Genomic DNA, 22,010 nt, shown 5'->3' with positions numbered 1-22,010 from the left:
TTTAAACCTTTTCACTAACATCCACAATACACATTTGGAGAACTCAAATGACACCAATGAATCCAAAGTAGCAGCCAATGCAATCATCCTGCTTGCTCAAATTCAGAAGATGTGTTTCATGTGCTTGATTCCATATGTTTTGAAGAAAACCATGATGATCAATGCCCAGAGTCCTAAAATAAATCCTCCAGGAGGATGCCAGTCCTTTTGTTTTGGTTTCTGAAAAAAAAAAAGATAAAGAAAACCAAAAAATTCCTACTCAATTTTCACAATAAACAGACACCGTGTTTACCAAGTGCAAAACAAAACACAGGAAAACCAACAAAAACATCCTTGCAGGAGAGAAAATACCAATAAGCTGTATTTCTTCATAAAGTAAAAGCATCTTGATGTGGAGAGGCTGATGGGAGGTGAGCTGCAACTCAAGAAGGGAGGTCAAGTACCATGAAAAGTCCACTAGAACTGTGCCTGAGACTCCACGTTGACAGCATGTATCCATGTTGTGGGACACATTCGAACTCATTTGTTTGGACAGAATTTCTCACATCTGGTCTCATGTTAATACAAGAGAATAATGTTGTGAGTATGAAAAAAAACCCACATTCCTACAAGTGATAATGTGAAAGAGAAAAAAAACAACAGAGTTGTTTTTTCCACTACGTACAATGTTTTCTACAGCTCCTTTTGTACTTAGAATTATGTGAATAAACAGGTATCTAACCACGTAAGAAGCCAAGATTATTACAGGAATATCATAAAACAAAATAGGATTGTTTTTAATGTCAATCACATTTCCCAGGGGCCTCATTGAGTCTAACTGCCTTTCCTTAATGTAGAAATATATTCTGCAATTCAAATACCAGTCCCTTCAACAATGTTTTATCTTCAGTAAAAGGCAATACACTGCAATTTGTTAAGGCCTTTTCTATCTCACAGTTAGCAGTTAAGACAAGATAAAACTTGTCTGTCCTCTTCCTCCTCTAACACAAAAAAAACCCTCAGATACTCCATATTCAGTGCAAAATGGATTGAAGAATCTAAGCGCTGCTATGTGCTCCAAGATGTTTCTCTGGGGCTAAGAATAAGGTGAACCTAGATGAGCGTTTGTTGTTTTCCCCCTCTGGTTATCATGGCCAAAGTATCGTAATTGCAGTATTTAGTATTGTAACTCAGTCCTTCATGCTTGTGCCTACTGTTCTTGCCCTCAGCAGGTATGTTTTGTAGATCTTCTAGGCAGAGAGAGATGATTTACTATTGCAATAATAAATACTGAAGTGTTTGCTGAGCTTTATTTCTGCCTTGCTGAAAGATTTGCACTATTTGTTTCCTGTATAGAGTGAGACACAAAAGGCACAGAAAGTATTTCAGTTGTTTTGCATTTAAGTCAAATTTAAATTTTCTTTTCCTGCCATGTGAATAACTATTACAAAAGGTGGCATTGTTTCAATTTATGTGGAAATCTGCGTACAGAAACTTGTCATTCTCCACTAAAAGTACCAGGTGGCTGGTGAACTTTAATGCAGTAAGAAAGCAGTTTGCGGTGTCTGTTCTTTCACAACAGCTTTCCTATCAACAAGAAAACAATATTTCTTGATTGCTCAGCTCCCATTTTCTCAGCTACAAAGTCTTAGCTTTAAGAATGTTCTTTAGATGCGGTGCTTGCAATTAAAACACGTAACAAACAGCCACATCACCTGAGACACCTGAAGAACTCTGCGCTATGAAATATTAATGATTTTACTCTGATACAGGAATCAGAGGCAGCATTAGAATTTGCATCGACAACGAAACCAAAGACACGAGCGGAAGATGGTGTCTATATATGCAAATCACTCAGTTTCCTAAGAAGCACTCATCAGCTGCAGTGTACATGCTGCTGGTAATCTGCCACCTCGCTGCTATTCACAACCACACATCTTCATCTAAATATCTCAGGAAATCAACTCCACACATTCAAAAAGGCTGCCAAAGCCACCTCGCTTCTGGAAGTAACAGCACGCGACACTTCTCCACATAAAGGAACTTTCTTGTTTAAATCCTCCTAATTAACCTGTAACTTCACATGCATATTGCAGCGCCTCTTTCATCAGTCTCTTTGTACTATCAATCTTTCTTTTCTTGGATCTCAGACAAATTCCTTACCACAAAGTGGCACCTGACCCCTTCTAGACAAATGACTTCAATTTGCAGTCGGTGACACTAAAAGCCTTTCTCTCCTATTTTGTATAGAACACGCAATTTAATTTCTTTAAAGAATTTATATGAATAAATATTTATAAGGTGATCTATGAGTATGGTTTTACATTTTGTCATGCCATCTACTGAAGCCTCCATGGAATTCCACGAGGAAATAGGCCAGTGCAGCAGTGGCTCCACATCAGGAAATCGAGGGCATGCATAGAGTTGGTTTAAAGCCATGGGATACAATGTTAAAAAGGGAAGGATTTAAAACATGAAATCAAGCAATACGTACGAGGCTGTCTATGCAAGAGTTACATAATTAGTAATAAATAAATTACCTTAACAAGGAAGATTTACAGAACCAGAAAATGAAATTTACACATAAATATTAAACCACAATAAAAGGGCAAAGAGATGCAACTCTGCTGTACATCTGTAAGTCAATAGTGAGGTTAATTGAGCACAAAATTATATTGAAATATGCCAGTATTTTCCACTAGGGGCATACAGCCATCAAAACCTTATGAATACCTAAATGGGATTACACAGAATCGTGTTTAAACCCACGCAGTATGACTGCAAGAGCTGCAAGAGATAATTTCCTTTAAATTAACTTGATCGTGGATTCCCAAGAAAGTTTGTCACTGAATTAAAAATATAATTAGCTGTCAAAGCAACAAGTTTATCCTTCTCAAATCATAACAAATACGATACAGGATACTTCAGTAACACCTCTTTGTCCAGCTGGACACAGCAGTTAATCCGCAAACAGCGCTGTGAAGTTCCTTTATGAAAAGCTGCATTTTCTGCCTGTGAATCACACCCATCTACCATGAAAGGTGGAGCTGCTGCTTCCAGAAATTATGTCAGCAAATTGTACTTGTCACACAGGCTGGCAGAGAGCTTTCAGCCAGCACCATTGTAACAGCAGACCCAACAATTCTGCCCCCTTGGCCCAGTTCTGTCAATATCAAAAGCACTGCCAGTGTACCTGTGTCAGCAAGGAAGTGTGGTATCACTCAGCCATCACAGCTACTCCAGCAGTGCTGCCTAGTGAAGTCAGGGGCCAAGGAAGGAAGCCCTTCCATCAACAGACATGAGCCTCAACTGCACTGCTGCAGAAGTTGCTTTTACTGTTTTGTGCAGGTATGTGGAGAAAAGTCATAGAAATCTCTAACTGGATAAGCCATTAGAGTAATTTCTTCAATAGCAAATGAAAGTTCCCCTAGATCCACACATTGGAAATCGGTTTAGAAAAGGCAGAAACTCTTTCTATGCTTATACCAATCCTGTGGATATAAAAAAACCCTCTAGATAAACTGTCCCTTTATATCAGTTTTAGGATTGATCAGAAAGCATTAGTGAAGATAAACTTTTTCTCATATTCCCCAAACCAGTATTTCAGTATTCATCCTATGAACCTTGCCTAGTTCAGGGTATTATTCCAGAAAATTTCTGTAAAGGGCAGTTTTTGAAAGTCAGGCATTTTCTCATTTGTGAAAAAATGCTAAATGAACAAAAAGAACCAAACCCTTAAGTGTTGCACTATTTTAATTTGCAATTAATTATGTATCATTATTATGCTGAAACTGATATGAGAATGTGTACTATTAAAAGGCTACAGATTGGTTGGTTTACTTACAAATTATGCATAACTTTCTCATATTTGCGACTGAACTGTAGAGGTGACTGCTCTTCTGGATCAAGTTATTCTGCCTTTCACTATTGTGGCTTCCACCTAAACACTCAGCACACCCAGCACTGCCTCTGGCACCCACATGTTTAGGTTTTGTCATTTACAGAATAGAATAAACCAGGTTGGAAAAGATTTTAGAGATCATCAAGTCCAACCTATCATCCAACACTATCTAATCAACTAAACCATGGCACCAAGCACCCCATCCAGTCTCTTCCTAAACACCTCCAGTGATGGTGATGCCGCCACCTCCCTGGGCTGCCCATTCCAATGGCCAATCACTCTTTCTGTGAAGAACTTCTTCCTAACATCCAGCCTAAACCTCCCCTGGCACAGCTTGAGACTGTGTCCTCATGCCACAATAGGACCCCACTATAAATGCCCTCTTTTCCCCCTACAACAACAGCAGCATATAAAACTGTACAATGTGTCATGAACAAATACATTCAGCAGCTTCAGGGCTAGTCGTTACTGAATTGCTGGAGATTCCGAATTGGAAAGATAGGTAGCTAAGCAACAGCAAGCTTCCTCCTGTGAACAGTCTTCTGTTGTAGCTCTAGTTCTGGTAGATTCATTATCCTGTGGAACTTAAAAGCAGTTAACAGAGAGTTGCTCCAAGTACTGTAATTAAGGAGAGGATAAAACAGTGTATTTTCAAACTGGATGGGTCTATAGGGACCTGAATGGAAAGTATCCAAGACTTTCAGTGAAGGTGTTTCATAAAACATACAATACTTGTTACTCTAATTTAAATTAAAGGGGGGGGGGGGGGGGGGGGGGGGAGAGACAAGAAAAAGTTATTAAAGATGAAATGGTTCTTAGATTAAGAATGGTTTCATTTAAAATGTTGCATTAGAAAAGCAGATTTAAATCACCATGTATTGACACTTCACATGGAAAATGCTTAAATATAATCTAACCAACCCTCTAAGTCCTTTTCCAACAGAACTCCCTTTGCATTAATGTAATCAATAAAGATAAAAATAACAGCACAGAAAGCTTTGAGTGAAGTTCAGAATCCACACTTGGATGGTAACAGTACATACAGTCAGGGATAGTAGTAGTTCCCTCATGGAAAAGGGATATGCAAATTCTTGTCTCCTCCAGCATCTTATTCCAAACAGGGCTTAAAGAAAGTGGGTAAAATCTTAAAAATTAACGTGCACATCATCCTTATTATGGGGGATGTTCTCCCCAAACTGAGGCAGATGGTGTGTGTTCGTACCATGAGTGCAAGATATCTATATGCAACTGCACAAACCCAAAACATTAGAAGTGCTGTGTTCCAACAAGTCCATTAAAGTGGCAGCTATCGTATTTCAATTAATCCTTCAAACTGTCTCTCCAGTGCAAAGTGCCCTACACCCAGTTTTGGCCTATTTATGGCAGCACACATGGTACAAAATATCACCCAGGATTCTGGAGCTGCCTGGCAGACAGCAGCAACTACAGTATGGGGGCAGGGGAGAAACCCTGACCACAGTCTTCTGTGGAGTTCTCCACCTCTACTACCCTTGAGGAGTCAACAAGCACTCAAAGGGAAGTGAGGCATTCTTGCTGCTTTGTCTGGCAGTGCTCACCATCATTACTACATCATTTGGGTGAATTTTGTATATTGTGGGGTGTAAATTTCCATGTTTTTTTCTTGGCTGTTCTCCATTTAAATGAACTTTTCTATTTCTCCATTGCAATAGTAAATGTTTCCTTTCTTGTTTCTCAAGATAGTTAACATTAAGCTAGGGTCTGCGTTACAGAACAGTACTGATATCTGAAAAAAAAAAAAAAAAAAAGATAGATAGATCTAAATTTCAAAACAGATCTTTGAAATCCAAGTCCAACCCCAGATCCAAACTTGAAACAACCCACTTGCTTCTCATCTCAGGAAAAAACTACTGATCTCAAACCAAAGCAAAAGAGAACTCTTTGGGAAAGCCAAATCCTGTGTAGCACACTGTGCCAAAATTATCTGCTTCCTCGAGGTGCTCCACAACAACTCAGGTTAGCGTGCAGTTAGACTTTTCAAACTGGGTAGGTATCCCTATAAATTCTTATGAAAAGGCTCACAAAGTTTAATTTCAGAATAAATTCCTATGTATCACTAGCAAATCACAGCCCGAAGTATGTCCTCAAAGCTTTTAGTGGTCACTATGTGCTTCTAATTTGTCAGTTACAGTTTGGATTTGGGGTCCTTGTGGTGGGGAAGGAAATCAAACAACTCCAGCCATCTTGTAGCAGTTTAATCTTCTTTTGTGTCTACAGCAAGATTGAAGTCATAGGAGAACTCCAACACAGATGCTGCCTGTTAATCTGCAAAAAAATTTAAAGCACCTTTGTCTAATCTCCCAGATTCTTAACTATTTTATTAATACTGGACATATTGTTAATAATTACAAAGTCCACTCATTATCAAAAAAAATTCATGAAAGATACCCAGAAAGAGAATCAATTAAACTAAATTAACATACCAATGCCAACAACTACATTTTAAAGATTTACCTTGAAACTGAATAAGCACCCTAATATAAACTATAACACTGTTAGGAGAGCTTCAGCTTTTCATTTCCTTCTCAAATATATACTCTATAATGGCTGCTTAGAAATGAACTTTGACTTGTTCTCTACTTTCAGCATTATCTCTCAGCATTACATAGCACTTTAAAGTGCTTTTAATGCATTAACAATCATTTTGAATAGGCTGCCCAGGGAGATGGTTGAGTCACCAACCCTGGAGGTGTTTAAAGGTCGTTTAGATGAGGTGCTTGGGGATATGGTTTAGGGGTGAACTTTGTTGAGTAGGGTTGACAGATGGACTTGATCCCGGCAGTCTTTTCCAACCTGAATGATTCTGTGATTCTGTGGTCTATTAATCGTCCAACCTGTGACACAATACAAATATTCTTCCACTTGTCAAAGGGAGTTTTCCCAGCACTTGGGCCCAAGTGCAATTCAATTCCCAGACAAGCCAGCACACGGATCAATGATGCCCACCTGGCAAACACAATGGGGATTGTACCAGGGGGCCTCCAAACCAAGGTGTGTGATTTGCTACTCTCAAAGCTAACAAACACAGCTCTGTACTGGCAGCTGTAACCAGTCATACCCTTATTCCACTGACTGGCACAGCACAGATCTTACCTCTTCTGAGTTCTTACATGCTCAGCCACCAGTGAGTTACATTATGGAAGTCCTGCATGCTTTAGGGTTGTATTTAGAAAAAAGCAAACCACCACCCACTACATCTATTTAAGGTATATTAAGAAAATATTTTTAATATATTTGAATCAAATTCATACTTTCATATGAAGCCATGATCATGGTTTTCCACAAAAGGGCACATATCTCCACAACAGAAGACAATGAATTACATTTGCAAACACAAAGCTTTACGCCAGTTGAGGCGTGCCAAAAACAGAAGATCAGCAGCTTAAGTAGGCTCAGTATTGAAAACGTGGCCACCACTATTCTGAGAACCACCTTTTTTATTAACGCATTTATAATCAATTAAACAAGCGGAGGATTATTAGCAACAACAAAACTAAAGGTGCCACACCACAGACAGAAAAATAAACTTCTTGAGGGCCTTACACTGCGGAAACCAAGAAAAACACAGACTAACAAGGCAGCCCTCAGTGCAGAGGACCTCAAAACTCGCTGCTACTGAAACTCTGGGTAAACCAGACATCTAGCAGCTGCAAAGAACAAAGGAGGTGAAAAGGGTATGTGGAGGCTGATAGAGAGACAAAGGTATTTTGTAGTCGCAATAATAAAATCCTGTAAATAGAGCCAAGCTATTATCAGAGCACTATTTTTCCATGCAGCATGTACTGCTCACTTTCCCCTGGGAAAAGATTATCTCAAAGTGTTCTAGAGTGCAGATCTTATTCATTCCAATATACCACATTGCTAGTGGGAGCTGAACCAAAACCAGTCTCTCAGCTCTGCAGAGACCAGGCGGTACATGCACATGTGGGCTCCTGCCTGTTTTGGTCTGGGATGATTACTCCAAGTACCAGCCTCACTCAGCCCAATCTTTCTTTGGAGCACAGAACTTCCTCCTTGGAAATCTAACTTGGATTTCCCATAGCGTATCTCTGGACCTCAATGCGAATCCATTCAAATACTTCAAAATCAATGTGCTCTCAGGTAATTTTTTTTCCCCATAATCCCCCAAAATTAATTGTGTGCCTTAGAACTTCCATTATGAAGTATAATTTTGATCATTCAAATTCAAATGAAGTTGTTCCTGTTTATATGGAGAAACCATTAAGTTCATAAATTATTATGCTATTCCTTTCAAAGTAGCAGTGATGCTTCTAACCACACAATTTTTTTCTGCATATCCCATGAGTATCTATTCATTTATTTCCAGGTGACAGGCTGTATTAACAACAGATGCTAGACAACATTAGATCTTATACTCAATATGCCATACTGAGTACAAAATCTAATCAAATACCTCAACAGCTACAAGAAACTGGATCCAAATAAATATTCCTTATTCACTTAGTTTTTACTGCTCATTTTAAAAAAATCTCTACAGCTACAATCTTAAAAGTTCTCCTTTGCCCTGAGCTGTGTGCTACATTATACATGTGTGCAGCAGAGCTCCACATTTTCTAGCTCCAGCTTGTGGAACTCGAAAACAACACCACATTCAAGAGACAAGTATGAAAAAAATGGAGGATGAAACAGAGCTAAGGCAAAAAGGTGCCTGCATCTTTATATGAGCAAGATCAAAATATGCCTGTGTTTTTATTGCAAAAAATAAATCTTCATTTTCAGTGCGAAATCAGTGTACTACAGCTGGTGATCAGATGCTCGCCACCACCACCCGGCTTTTAAAGTCAACTGTTGTATTCAGTAATTTCACAGTCAGGCCATGCAAGTATTCTCACCCAAGTTTATGTTGCATCTACTGTCTCTGTGAGTAGCAAATAAAGGAAAAGGAAAAAGGAACTTTTCTGAAATATCAGCCTAATGCTTCTGCCCACTCTAGCTGCTACACATGTACAAAAACAAATCATAAAGCACGGACATGGCAGTAATACAGACACTTATTTAGTGGTTGCACCTAACTGCAACTACACTAGAATATCACACTTGGTATGTTGAAGAACAAAGTCCCAGCCAGCAGTTCCATTCCTGCAAAAGATTTTTGCAGGCAGCTGCCATTAAGAAAGAATGGCAGATTTATGGTATCATAAACATTCACTGTTCCTACATGACATTTGCATGACACTAGGTTCATTTGTTGAATGCTACACGGGGCTCAACAAAGACCATCTTTCCGGAAGAATAAGTGAGTGCAGCTAAGTAAACACCTTCTCAGATGACCACAGGTAGAATGTATGGTATCGATGTCTTTACAAAAGAGTAAGTCTTTACACTGGATTAAACCACAGATGATCTTATCTAGTGGCCACTCAGTTGCACCTTTCCTGCCTACCATCTAAAATAAACACACGTTACTGTCATAATGATGTCACGTTGTCACTCATTCCCCTGTAAGTACTACTCCTCTGTTTGCCAGCCATATATTGGTAGATGGTCTTCCGTGATAAGAACTGCCCCCCTGAAAATCCATGACACTCAATAATTCGCTAATTCCCCACCACTGCAGCCAGGCTTTTCCAGGAACAGAGTCAGAGAAGACAGCTGTCAACGTACAGGGCCTTTCACTGTAGGGGAGGAAGTGGAGAGGAGGAGACAGCTGGCTATGGCAGGGTGCCACACACCAAGCCAGTCACTACAGAAGTAATCACTTGCACAAAGCTGAATCGCAACCTCATGCGAAGAACTGCACAGGAATGACTATACAGGATGCTGTCTTGTCTGTCCAACAGCATGAACTGCTCCATTACTGGACTCTTCATTCATTTACCTCTTCCATTCATTCTTTGAATGGAAATGATTTCATCAAATTTCAACCCTCTGAATTATTTAAGGAAAACAATTCCAGACAGTGCACTAGAGAACAGTCTGCCAATATCCCTGTCTCTGGCCATTCATCAGTCCTGTCAAGAGCTTGTGAGTTACACTGTTGTACTCCTCACAGTATGCTACTGAAGGATAAACAAAGCATAATTAACAACATTAAAAAATAATACCAATAACACTACAACTACATGGTTAAGTAGGAGCTAACTGCGCTTTCACCTGAGGAAAAGTGTTCAGAAAGGTGCCTGCCATCACAGCCCTGAAAAACATGGCAAGATAAGATTGATAACATTTATATTTTTCCCTTACCAATGTGAGCTTTTTGGTAACAGTTACTTTTTATGCTGCGTAACCTCAGAAGAAATATAGACAGAAGAAAAAACTAGCTAAATTGTTACTCCTGTTTTACCACTCACTGAAATACCACTTAAATAAACACTGTCTATCAGAGAAGCTTTCATGTGTAAACAATAAAAAATAATTATTAATAAAAACTACAAGCTTATGTGAGAAATGAAAACGTTCCACAACACTGAACTGACACCAAAAAATGAAATTAAATCTTGCATTTTGGACAACCTACTATAACATACTTCAGTAATCTGCTTTATCAAGAAAGGTCCTGATCCTGCATGTATTTAGTGGCAGTAACACAAAGTAAGTCCAGAATTTCATCGTACACTCAAACAACACATGGTGACACACACAAATGCTGTTGTTTCTAAGCCCAGTGCAATCAGTATTAAGCAGTAAGGAATAACGACTACAAAATACTTTGCCCTTTGCCTAAGGATCTAACATGCATCCCCTCCTTTCCCTCCACTCCACACACACATCCATGCACGCACTTGTCTCGCTGGCATTATTATTCCAGGGACACACACACATCTGTAAATTGGAGAACTAACTTAACAGCCAGAATGGATGCTGACCCTCCTATCCAGACTTAAGTTTACAAAACCTGCACAATGTTATTGTACTTTTAGTGGGGTAGCTCCCATTCACAGCTTTTGGGGAAAGAATCATGGCACTCAAAGCTGCATGTTAAGAGAAAGTGTGACAAAGCGACAGAAGCCATTTAGCACAACCAGGACAGGTGACAAAGCAGAATAGGGCTCATCCCTGTAATACAGCAGATCTGTCTTTTCACCAGTTTCTGCTGCAGACAAAGCCAGAAACATTCTGAACAAGTTGGGCATAATCTGGGGATGTCAAAGGCAGTTTTTCCATAGCCTAAAGAGGCTTCTGCGGAACAATCAGCTGAAATGCTAGAAGAGAGGACCATCCTCTGCATATGAGAACAAGAGTCTTACTAATCAATGACCACTGAGAAGTATTGCTTACATTTGCCAGTAAGTCTCATTCCACATGCAAAGCTTGTGCCAACAAAGGCTCCTCCTACAGAACAGCAAAATGAAAGCAACTTTGCAACAGTATGTCTTCTGTTAAATACTCCATCTACTAAAAGAAAAAGTGCTTTAATTTCCCATTAAGCGGTTTTGCTAAATCAGTTTTCCCTTAATTAGGGAAGTCCTAAAATATACCTTAGGTCAAGCATAATTTTTAAATTACTACCCTGGTACTTTATAGGCTTTTATGATACAGAAAAGATTTATAATTTTTTAATTAAATAAAGATTAACAAAATAAATGTAGCAGTAGCTCTTCCTTCCATATTTTTGGCTTTTAATTTACATTAAAATACAATGAATAAAGTTATTAAGTCATATTTTGGGGGGGATGTAGACTTTTGCTATGTAGCCTATTCGCTATAATAATAATAATAATAATGAACATGATAGTCTCTACAACCTCAAAAATCTACTGCTAGGAATTATGCTTTCTCAATAAGGCTTCTGTGGCTTAATTGTCTTACTGTAATATTAATATTTGGTACTTAGATGTAATTAAGAAGAGGGGAACCATTCTTAGAATACTATTCCAATCCATTAGGCAATTTTTCCTCACTATGATATGAACATTTTCATCTACTTAATTAGCACACCTACCTCTTCCAAGCCTAAGTGCACCTTATGTTTTATGATGGCCCAGGTTTAAACAAAAAAAAAAGAGAAACCACAACACATCAATTATGCCTCCACTCAATTGTGTAACTATTTTAAAATGTGTGAACAGTCAAGACAAAATTGAAAAATTACCATAATAGGCTTTTGATACTTCCCTGCTTAAGCAAAAATTAATTCTAACTCCCTGTTTTTATGCAAAGCCTTTATAATTTCTCTAATCTCAAGTTCCCATGAGAGAGAACACAATACTTTCAAGTACAAGAGTGTGAGCCTTGGCATCTTCCCTTTTTAGTTATGCAGTTTATTTGATGGAAGTCTAAACTGCTAAGCCTCCCTTTGTGCTTAATATAAGCCACCCTCAGTGGAAACACAAGTTAATTTAAGTAAAATTAAGTTTTAGGAAGAATGTATTCTCTTGCACAGAAAGCTTCACTAAAGCAAAGCTATTTAAAATGTAGCATCTGTTTCCTGAACTGCTCTAGAACCTGTAATAAACTAAAAAGAAGCACAATTTTTAAAAGGTACTTTTACATGTAAAACATCATAAAAATAGTCACAATGGAGTAACTTATTTATCATTTTACTGTATGTTTTTCAGTTTCATCTTGCATAGAGACACTCTATCAGTGTAACAAATTGGCCTGTTCTAAGTGTAAGACATTAAGCATCTTCTGTTTTATTAATGGTGACTATTATTAAAAACTACTGCTTATGTTACAAAAGTAAATCAGCTATATTGCTGGCATACACTTCCATACACTGTAAGGTGTATGGCTCACATACTAAATTCATTGAGTTATTTCATTTATTTCTCTGCCCTGAACAACAGTTGAAGTATTTGTACATCAGATACTCTGCTACAGCAGCACATGGTGTATTATGATGCCCACAAACCTATTAAGGTCACAGAAAGCTCGTGCATATATTTAGTGTATTCCCATGTGAGGCAGAGGTATATTATTTGCATACCATTATGCACTGAAAATCTACTCAGTTATCCCCAGTGGAGACAACTCACCACAGTGACCTAAATACTTTTTGCTTTTCCAATATTTGAAGGAATGGCAAATAAATGGGACCCAGTGCAGACAAATCCAAAAAGCCTCAGAGCATCTAAGAATCCAGGTTTGTAACTAACAAATGCAAATGAATGCAGACCCCTGTATCACACAAAATCTCACGGAAGAAAAGAATGATGAAAAAGAAGTGAATTATATGCTTAATAGAGCACTACAATGTTGGGAGTAAAAATGGCTGGAGATCATTTTAGCTAAAAAGCTCCGACATTAGCCAAGTTTATTATGACCACAAAGGAGAGCAAAGAGTCTCAAATCACAGAACTCACTTAAAAATAACCTGCTTACATGCACAACAGCAGTGGCAGCTCTAATACTTGCCCAAAACAAAGTGAGACAGTTACTGGTATTTTATCTATAGCACTCTGCAACAATTCACATGATGTCAACAATTGAGATCCATGGGACACATACATACTGCTTCATCAATAACAACTCTAATGTCCTGCATAGTTTCTGTAATCATATATATGTAGTAGTGGGTAAAATTGTTCTCATTTTTATTCTCTCCACAATTACAATATTCTGATTATACATCTACCAGCCACAACTCATTCCTTCTTTTCTAGTTACCCTGTCTGATTTCAATGCACCCACCAAGAAAGGAGAATATAAAGTATCTGTGTACTTTGTGCAGAAAGTCAGAAGAGATTAAAATAACAGTCCTTTATGACCTTTGCCTACAAATCAGAATCTCTCCCTATTAGCTTTGCTTTTAGCCAACATGCTATGTGAAGTTTACTTTCAGCTGTAAGCATTTTTGAACCTGTCTCCTTCTGTAAAGCTCTGAGCATAGCTGCAGCACAACAGAAACAGTCTTAAAAACCATAGTTACGAGCTGGTTGTAAAGCACACCAAAAGGAGATCATGGCACAGTCAGTCCAAATGCAAAACAAAGACATGGAAAGATGAATCATGCATATGTAAAGGTTTGTGCATACAGGATCTTCAAACACATGGCTGATGCAGCTGAAAAAAGAAGCACAAATCACTTTTTTGACTGTAAGAAATACAGTAATTTTCAGAGTTCATGATCATACAGCTACTACCAACCCTTCAAATGCAGCTATTTGAAGTTCAGATGAGCAAACCAGAAAGATCTACAGCACTCACTATAACACCTGACATCTTACAGTCTCTTCCTTAACCTCTTCTTCTACTTTACATCTTAGGTAGTGCTTATCAAAAAGAAATTATTACAGGAAAGACCTCTTAAGGAAGCTGCAAATAAAACATAGCACCTTTAACAATTACAGCTAATACTGAGCCAAGGCACCTTTTAATATATTTGTTCAATAATACATCTGACAATTCTATACGCTGGTGAGTATGAAACTGATGTTCTTTAATCCTTGAAATGGATGACACTACATACATAAATAATGCCTTATTTTACCAGTATTCTCAAGTGCAAACGGAGCACTCCCATATGCACTAAAGCCTTACATTTATTTCAGCTTTCCAGAGTAACCATTATTTTTACTCAACTCTCACCTGCTCTTGGGAAATATACACAAAAATTTTCAGGGAATGTACATACGTTGTACATACATTTTTAGGCTTGATTGTAGAAAGAAGTTCTTCACAGAAAGAGTGATTGCCCATTCCAATGGGAGGTGATGGGGTCAAGGTTCCTGGAGGTGGATGAGACTGGATGAGGCACTTAGTGCCATGGTCTAGTTGATTAGTTAGGGTTGGGTGATTGGTTGGACTTGATGATCTTAGAGGCCTCTTGCAACCTGGTTGATTCTGTGATTAGTTTTGGCTGATATTACCTATTCTAGTTGGCTTTAAAAATTCTGTAGTCACATAACCACTCAGCCTGAAAAGTGCTTTTTTTCTTCTTCTTTTTTTCTTTTTTTTCCTTAAGCCATATTTTTCAGCTCACTGCTGTGCTGAATGGGCATAGGGCACTCAACAGGAAGTGGGAAGAGTGGTGTGTGGGCAGCCCCTACTTAAATTACTCAAGTTGCCTGTCAAACTGATCTCCCATCCTGTGCCAAAGAAGGATGGAAATACAGTGCCTGTCTTCAAACATAAGAGTTTTCATAGGTCAGAGAAAGACACAGTTTCAGAAGAATGAATAATACGGTGCTATACTTCTTTGCCCAGGATCTGTGCAGCCTAAAATTGCCATTTTAAAAACACTGCCTCAGTTTCATACATTTCTGCTATTGCCTTTCCCCAAAGAAGTGACTGTTTTGGAAGGAGAACATGGTCCAGGGGCTACTGTCACCTTGCTGTGTGCCACTGCTGTGAAGAATTGATAAAGTCACATTCTGAGACATGACAGCAAAGACTGGACCCTGATGATTTCCAGAAACTAATAATGTACCTGCACATCAAATGGAACATTTTGGTAATTGCTCAGCTAAGTGTTCTGAACAGAACTGTGTAATAGTAAAAAAAAAAAAGAGAGCATTCTCTTATTGGTTTTGATATACACTTTTGTTTCACTTGGGAAAAAAAAAGGCAAGGAAGGAGGTAAAAATTACATGTTTTAAAGCATAAACAAGAAAAAGTCTAGACCCTGTGTGCAGCCATCCTGCATCCCATGTCTCTGGGCAGCTGGAAGAGGCCATGACAAATTTTTTTCCCTTGTCTTTCAGAAAATGTTCAGTGTGGTATTTCTAGTAGGAAATGGTTAAAAAAATAGAACCCACTCCTGACCGTTTAGGTTCCTCACACAACATACTTATCCATTTAGTTATTCAATCCCTTGTATTCCATTAAAATTGGAAGAATTTCATACTACATTCAGTTCCCCTGTGATGTTTGGTCAGAAACAAAAAGTCCTCATGCTTCTTTTCTAGCTCTGCCAAGGAGTGTTCTGTGCAGACAACAAAAGAAGAGCTTGCCAGTCATTAATTTTTCAGTCTGTCCTCACAGAAATTTAAGTTCCACATAATTATTGCTAAAGTTTTAAGATTCAAGAGACAGCATTTGAAAGAAAAATAATTCAAAGATGCTTATTTTTATTGTGTCTTGAAGACTAAGAGAGGAGCTTCCATTTAATATTTCAACTTAAAAAATAAAGAAGCAAAACCTTCCCTGTGGTTGAGAAACAGTAAAATAATGATCCTGAATAAGCAGAGAGTGATCACCCACAACAGTCCTTTAACAGAAAGACAGAAGAAAAGAGATTGCTTTACTAGGTCTGTGCTTCCAGGGAGTTTCCCCTCATGCTCAGATGAAAAACATAACAAAAAAGCAGCTGTGCCTTGTCTGTAAAAACAGATTATCACTAATTTATGCTAACTCCACACCACTGTATTTTGCAATTGGAAAGAACTAACAACACAAACAACAACAAATTTTTAAAAATGTCACTTAAATCTTTGGTAACACCACTTTATGCTACACTCAGAAACATGCTCTATTTCAGAAATGCTATGGCTTTTTTTTTTTTTAGATTCATAGGCTAACGTGCTACTTAATTTTGAATATGAAAAGAGAGAGACGACTTTACTGTTTGTGTGGACTACTAGCTTGCACACAACGGTTCTGAATGCTATCACTGACTCTGCAGTAGTTCACTTGAATGAAAAAACACTTGAAAGTGTTTCTGGTTCAATGTTTTACCAGTAAAAGATCTGTACCATCTACAACCAAGTAAAAAATGTGTGGTTTCTTGGAATGAGCCAGAGGAACAGGGGACTATTCCATTCTTAATTTATCATAGAAAACTATCAAAATCATTAAGAACCCATTCTCTAGATTTAAATGCACACATTGCATACATTACATGACTTGCACAGCAAGACTCTACTACTCTCATCTTTTTTTAATCAGTTTTATTATTAGACATAATAGGGAGTGAATCTCAAAACACCTATGTGCACCAAGCAGCACACAGTGCTGGCAGGAGTATCTTTACTGCTCTGTGACGTATTTGGATTGGTGGTTGGTAAAAATGCACAGTAATAGCTTTTCACAAAAGGCTTGGTTTGCTCCTTTTGAGCACCAAGATTTCTATTAGGTAGTATTCAATTTAAAGGAAGTTCAGAAAAATTAAAATAATTTCTAGGTTATGCAACAGTAAGAGAAACTCAATCCACATACAGTACATAATTTAGGGGAAGAAGCAAATTCTTATTTACTGGGTAACATTCAGTCCACTCGAGACAACTTCCACTAACAGTTATAAAAAGCAATCAAATGTGTTTAATACATGAAAGGAATTGGGGGGGGGGGGGGGGGGGGGGCAACCAACAAAACAACTTAGTAAAACACACTAACTTCTTTAACTCCCATACATCCCAAGTGCCCTAGATGATAAAAGGCTGGTTCAGCAAAAGGTGTGCAACACAACTGGGTTTAGCTCTGGACATGAATATCATCAGAATGCCTGAGCCCCAAGAAAGGACTTTATGTCAACTAGTGAGGAAAAGAATGTTGACAGATTTCCATGGCATGCATCAGAAACAGCTTTTCTCATCTCTAGTCTGGAACAGACATAAATGAACCTTGCCAGAACAGACTGCTGTTCTCCATGTACTCCAAAGCAGCCACAATAAGTGGCAGTGATACAGGGAAAATATTGTCTTCAGTAAGTTGCTCAGAACTGCAAAAGTAAAGCCTGACCTGGCAAGTGTCCTAATGCATGGTGACATGACAAAAGGATTTTTTGTTGGGTAGCCATGTAATGTATTTTGCTGGAATAAAACTGAATTCTGAAGTGAGAGTAATATGAAAAATCCAATTTTTCCATCATCCTGAAAAAGATCCAGTTCTGACCAAAAAAAGCATTCCCAAAAAGACCTGTGTCTGTGCTAACAGATGCAGCAAAATTTGGGTGTTTCATTGAAAGGTCGTATTTTATCTCTGACATCTAACTGAATACCATGACCAGAGTTTTAAACAGCAAGCTATGCTTTGAAGCTATTTTCAAATGCAGCTCCAGGAATGGATTTTCTGGAAATGTATAAATAGCTTTATCTAAAACTTTATACATCCAACCTGACACATCCTAAATATCACAAGTTACTTTTGAACTTTTTAACCTGTAAAGACACAGTACAATGCAAGTACCACTTTAAGTACTTAAAAACTTAATAAATTGTTACCCATAAACCAAAGCTACTGTCTGCATTAAAAAAAAATTTAAAAAAATTTAAAAAATCTGGCCTACTGCTGTGATAATAAACACCTTCCATACTTGACCAAGTTTCTAAACACCACCAATGGTTTTATATAACATAGGAACCAAGACTTCACCACCAGGACAGCTGTAGACTGAGTGCAAGAGGACCTCTTCAAATATATCAGCTGCCAAAGGGTAGCTACAAGCAATGGGCAAGGCATCAGTGTGATCCCTGAGTTTTAAAGTTATGCTTTCAAGACTGTATCAGCATGTGATGGGTTGATTTTCCTATCAAGCATTTCACAAAGACTGTAAGCCAGACAAAAACATTTTAATTTAATGTTTGTGAACACATTTAAGTCTGAGAGCTAAAATAGTTGTGCTATAGATAATCCAAAATTACTTCAAAAAAATCTATACAACATAGTGTGTGCTATTTTCTTAATACTGTTTCAACAATTTCTGCCAAATGCTGCTAAAGAAAACCTCTCTCAATTAAATCAGCGTGAAACAGGAATAACATCAACAAATGCAACAAACTAACACTTCTCTACTCTGTGAGAATGAGGTCCCAAGAATGAATAAAAACTCATCTTCAAATCAAAACTGGGGGAAAAACTCATTACAGAAGCACAGAAATTACAGAATCTAAGACCTTGTGAAACTCAATACAGAACTGCAACTCTGCAGTCATCTTTGATGATCAGCCCATGCACTTTTAAGTCTGGAGAACAGTCTCCCATCTTCTTTCTTAAATTTCTTATTTAAGCTCCCTTGTTGTGGACTGCAGTCAATACTAGACTGCATCAAACTAGACTGTATGTGGCCAACTCCCTCATGTCCTCTGGTCTAAAGTCATCAATGCTAATGGTGCTCACACAAGTTGTTGAAGCAGAATTTGGAATAGAGAGATGTATTTACTCAACAGGGTTACCATGACCTCCTAGTAATTTCCAGAGATTACAGAAGACATTTTGCACTGAGGCTCTTACAGAGAGGCTACAGAAATCTACTGGTTAAAAACGCTACAAAAAAACCAAAATCTTAAGACATGCCTCCAAAACCAACACTCAGTCTAATTTAATTAGAAACTATATGTAACATTCACCCATGCATTCCCCTACATGAGAAAACACCTAGAATCTCTTTCTTGTTAAGCAAATGTGCAACGTCAAATGTTAAGTAAACTGCAATTGCAGCTATGGGCTGGAAGTTAATTTCCTGAAAAATAAGTGCACAGGTTGATTGTGGTCTGAATTTTCCATTCCATTTTGTTTTCAATTATAGCAACATCAGGAGATCAGGCATTTATTCACTGAAATGTGCCTTTCATCAATAAAACATTCTTCCATCAGCAAGACACCTGTAACAATTTAAGTTTCTTCAATATCCTAAATCCCAGTTAGGCAAAATACGTTCAACACATAGTGACATTCAGAGCATGAGCACTGGCACTGAAGTTAGGTGCCTTTATTAAAATGCTTTGCTGAATTGGAAGGCCAGCTATGAGCGTCTTTTATGATAAATGAAAACAATTTTCTCAAACACAGCATCCCCTCTTCTTTCACCAGAGCCGTTTCGACTAAAGACAACTGCAGAATCAAAGCAGTCTCTCCTTTTTCTCCCTCCACTTCTTTTTTTTTAAACTTAGTATTCATAAATTTACTCTAAGTAGCAGCACTGCATACACAGCTGTACACAAAGAACCTCATTAACAGGTTGGCTTAGGTAGGCACCTCTGAAAGCTTAACTGCTGCCATTTTAAGACCGCATTCATTTCGCAAAAACAACTGGGTTTCTAGTTCAGTTAAAAGCATACATGTTTTCCTTTTTGTTTGTGAGAATGGAGAGCCACTTCATTTACAAAAATCTGATTTTGGTTTGTGTCTAAAAACTAGAGGCTTAAATGTAGGCATTTGCTTTCATTCTGCTATTTATTTTCATTTCTTCACATTTGTCTTTTTAATTAACCATGCTCTAATGAAATAAAAATAACACATTGCTGGGAACTGGAATTGTGAACTTTATATGGCTGTTACTTTTTCATTTTTATACTGCTATAATAATAAATAATTGCAAGTGCTATAAAGTTTAAGATCAATCCCAAAATCAAATTCCTGGTCTACTTTTGCTAAATAGTTTAGGATGTACCAAGCCTTGTGGAATTTTCTGGTGGCATAATCTGATTAGAAATCAAAAGGTACTTTCTGTTCATTAGTGCAATTATTTTTTTTAAATACCAGAGCTGAACTGCTGAAGAGAATGTTAGAAATCACATGTAAATGCACAAGGAAAACGTGGACTTTTAGTAGTGTTCAGGAGAATAAATTTACAGTTAAATTTGGATAGAATTAGCAGCCATGTTGGCTACCAACTATAATTAAAAGGTACTTTAGAGATATACTGCTTTAGGACACCTGTCTACCATTGTGAAATTGATGCCTCTATTTGATGTGAAATCACGGATGCCTTTATTTCTTCCTAAACAAAGCATTGGTTAACACAAGATAAATCCTACATTTGATGCAGAGCTGACAACAAAGGCCATACTAAAACATTTTGATAAAGAATCATGACACCACAAATACTAACCAAAATCTTAATTTCTTTTTTTTTTTCTTAATCTCTTATAATTCCTTTCTTTCTTCTAGAAGTAAGAAAAATATTTGTTCATATAAATTTAACATGGCATTTGCACTATGTGTCCCAATTGTCCCAGGCACCTCAGAAACAATACATCATAGTCTTTGCAGTACTAATGCACCAAGACACTGGTGCAGAGTGTGCTCAGCCGATTACAGCTCCCAGAGGCTCAAAAAGGGCATCACCATCATACAAAACCAGGGCACAATGCCCAGACTGCCTGACACGATAGCTAAACAATGGTCCTTTTATTCTGTTTCTCTGCATCAAAGTTATCTGCGGTTCTGTGGGGTATGTTTCCTGCCTTCTGTGGACCACAGCTCTGTACTACTGGTAAATTTGTTATAGCAAACAGATAAAGAGTACATAAAAAAACAGATTTTTGCTTTTCCACAGAGCAATATCCTATTGCACTGTAACACCACAGCCAAATGAACCCCTGTGGTTATTACCCACCTAATGTTGTAAAACTATTACTATGACATTTTGTCTGGTCAACCATCTTAAAGGTTAATTCTGTTTCCTATTTGAGATTTTCCTCCAGGTGAGCCATTCTGAGCACTTTCTATTTACTGATTCCAAACAACCCCCAAACTGTTTCATTGCTCACTCTCACAGTTAAGAACATATTGACTGGCTGCCTGCTCTGCTGTTTAATTCATTTATGCTGAGAGTCAGGCATGAAGACAGAATTTTAAATGTGACATTTGCAGGCTGTTGGGTCATTTGAAGCTCTGACAACACCGGGGAGTTCCTGACATACAAACTGGTCCTGATTTCCAATCTTCCATGTTCCGAACACATCAGAGATTCTTCCTGGAGGTGCAGATTTCAGCCAAAAGTTTTTAAATCCCTTGTGTTTACATCTCACAGAACAGACCTGTACACTTTAAAGTTTTAAAATAAAGCTTCTGTTTCCTTTAAGGGGAAACCAGTACTGCCTGCAGCGTGCAACTCAACTGCTTAAAAACATGGATAGACAAAGGTACTTGAAAAGACCTACAATAATAATAATAGGACTTTGTAAGCAACCTTGACATTTAGTGGACTTTTATTTGTTCCTGTTGATTTTTAAGCATTCAAAACCATCTCAGACTGAAACCAGTCTTACATTGTCCATCTGGTTTATTGCTACCCTGACCAACCCCAAGTCCCAGACGTGAGGTTGCAAGTTTCCATTATCTCATCTGAAGGCAGTGAATGGACTGTACCATTTTTCTGTGTCAAGCCACTTTCCATCACATTTGAGAAGTCATGAAAATCTGGTGAAGCTCCTACTGACTGGAAATGGGGAAACACAACCCCCATTTTCAAACAGGGAAAAAAGGAAGCCCCTTACAGGCCAATCAGTTTCACCTCTGCCCAGCA

General features: G+C 38.0%; 1 protein-coding gene across 1 annotated transcript in view; it reads right to left on the bottom strand.

Moving 5' to 3' along the window:
- The window catches only part of PIGK (phosphatidylinositol glycan anchor biosynthesis class K), a 64,820-nt gene continuing 42,810 nt past the window's right edge, over nucleotides 1-22,010 (bottom strand). Inside the window, exon 11 of the mRNA XM_054165566.1 lies at nucleotides 1-219. Coding sequence (XP_054021541.1) covers nucleotides 103-219 — 117 coding nt within the window. The 3' untranslated portion in view covers nucleotides 1-102. The remainder of the gene's footprint in view (nucleotides 220-22,010) is intronic.

The sequence above is a fragment of the Dryobates pubescens genome, chromosome 11 (genome assembly GCF_014839835.1).
Source record: "Dryobates pubescens isolate bDryPub1 chromosome 11, bDryPub1.pri, whole genome shotgun sequence".
NCBI classification, from domain to species: Eukaryota; Metazoa; Chordata; class Aves; order Piciformes; family Picidae; genus Dryobates; species Dryobates pubescens.
This window is presented reverse-complemented; position numbering and strand designations above follow the sequence as displayed.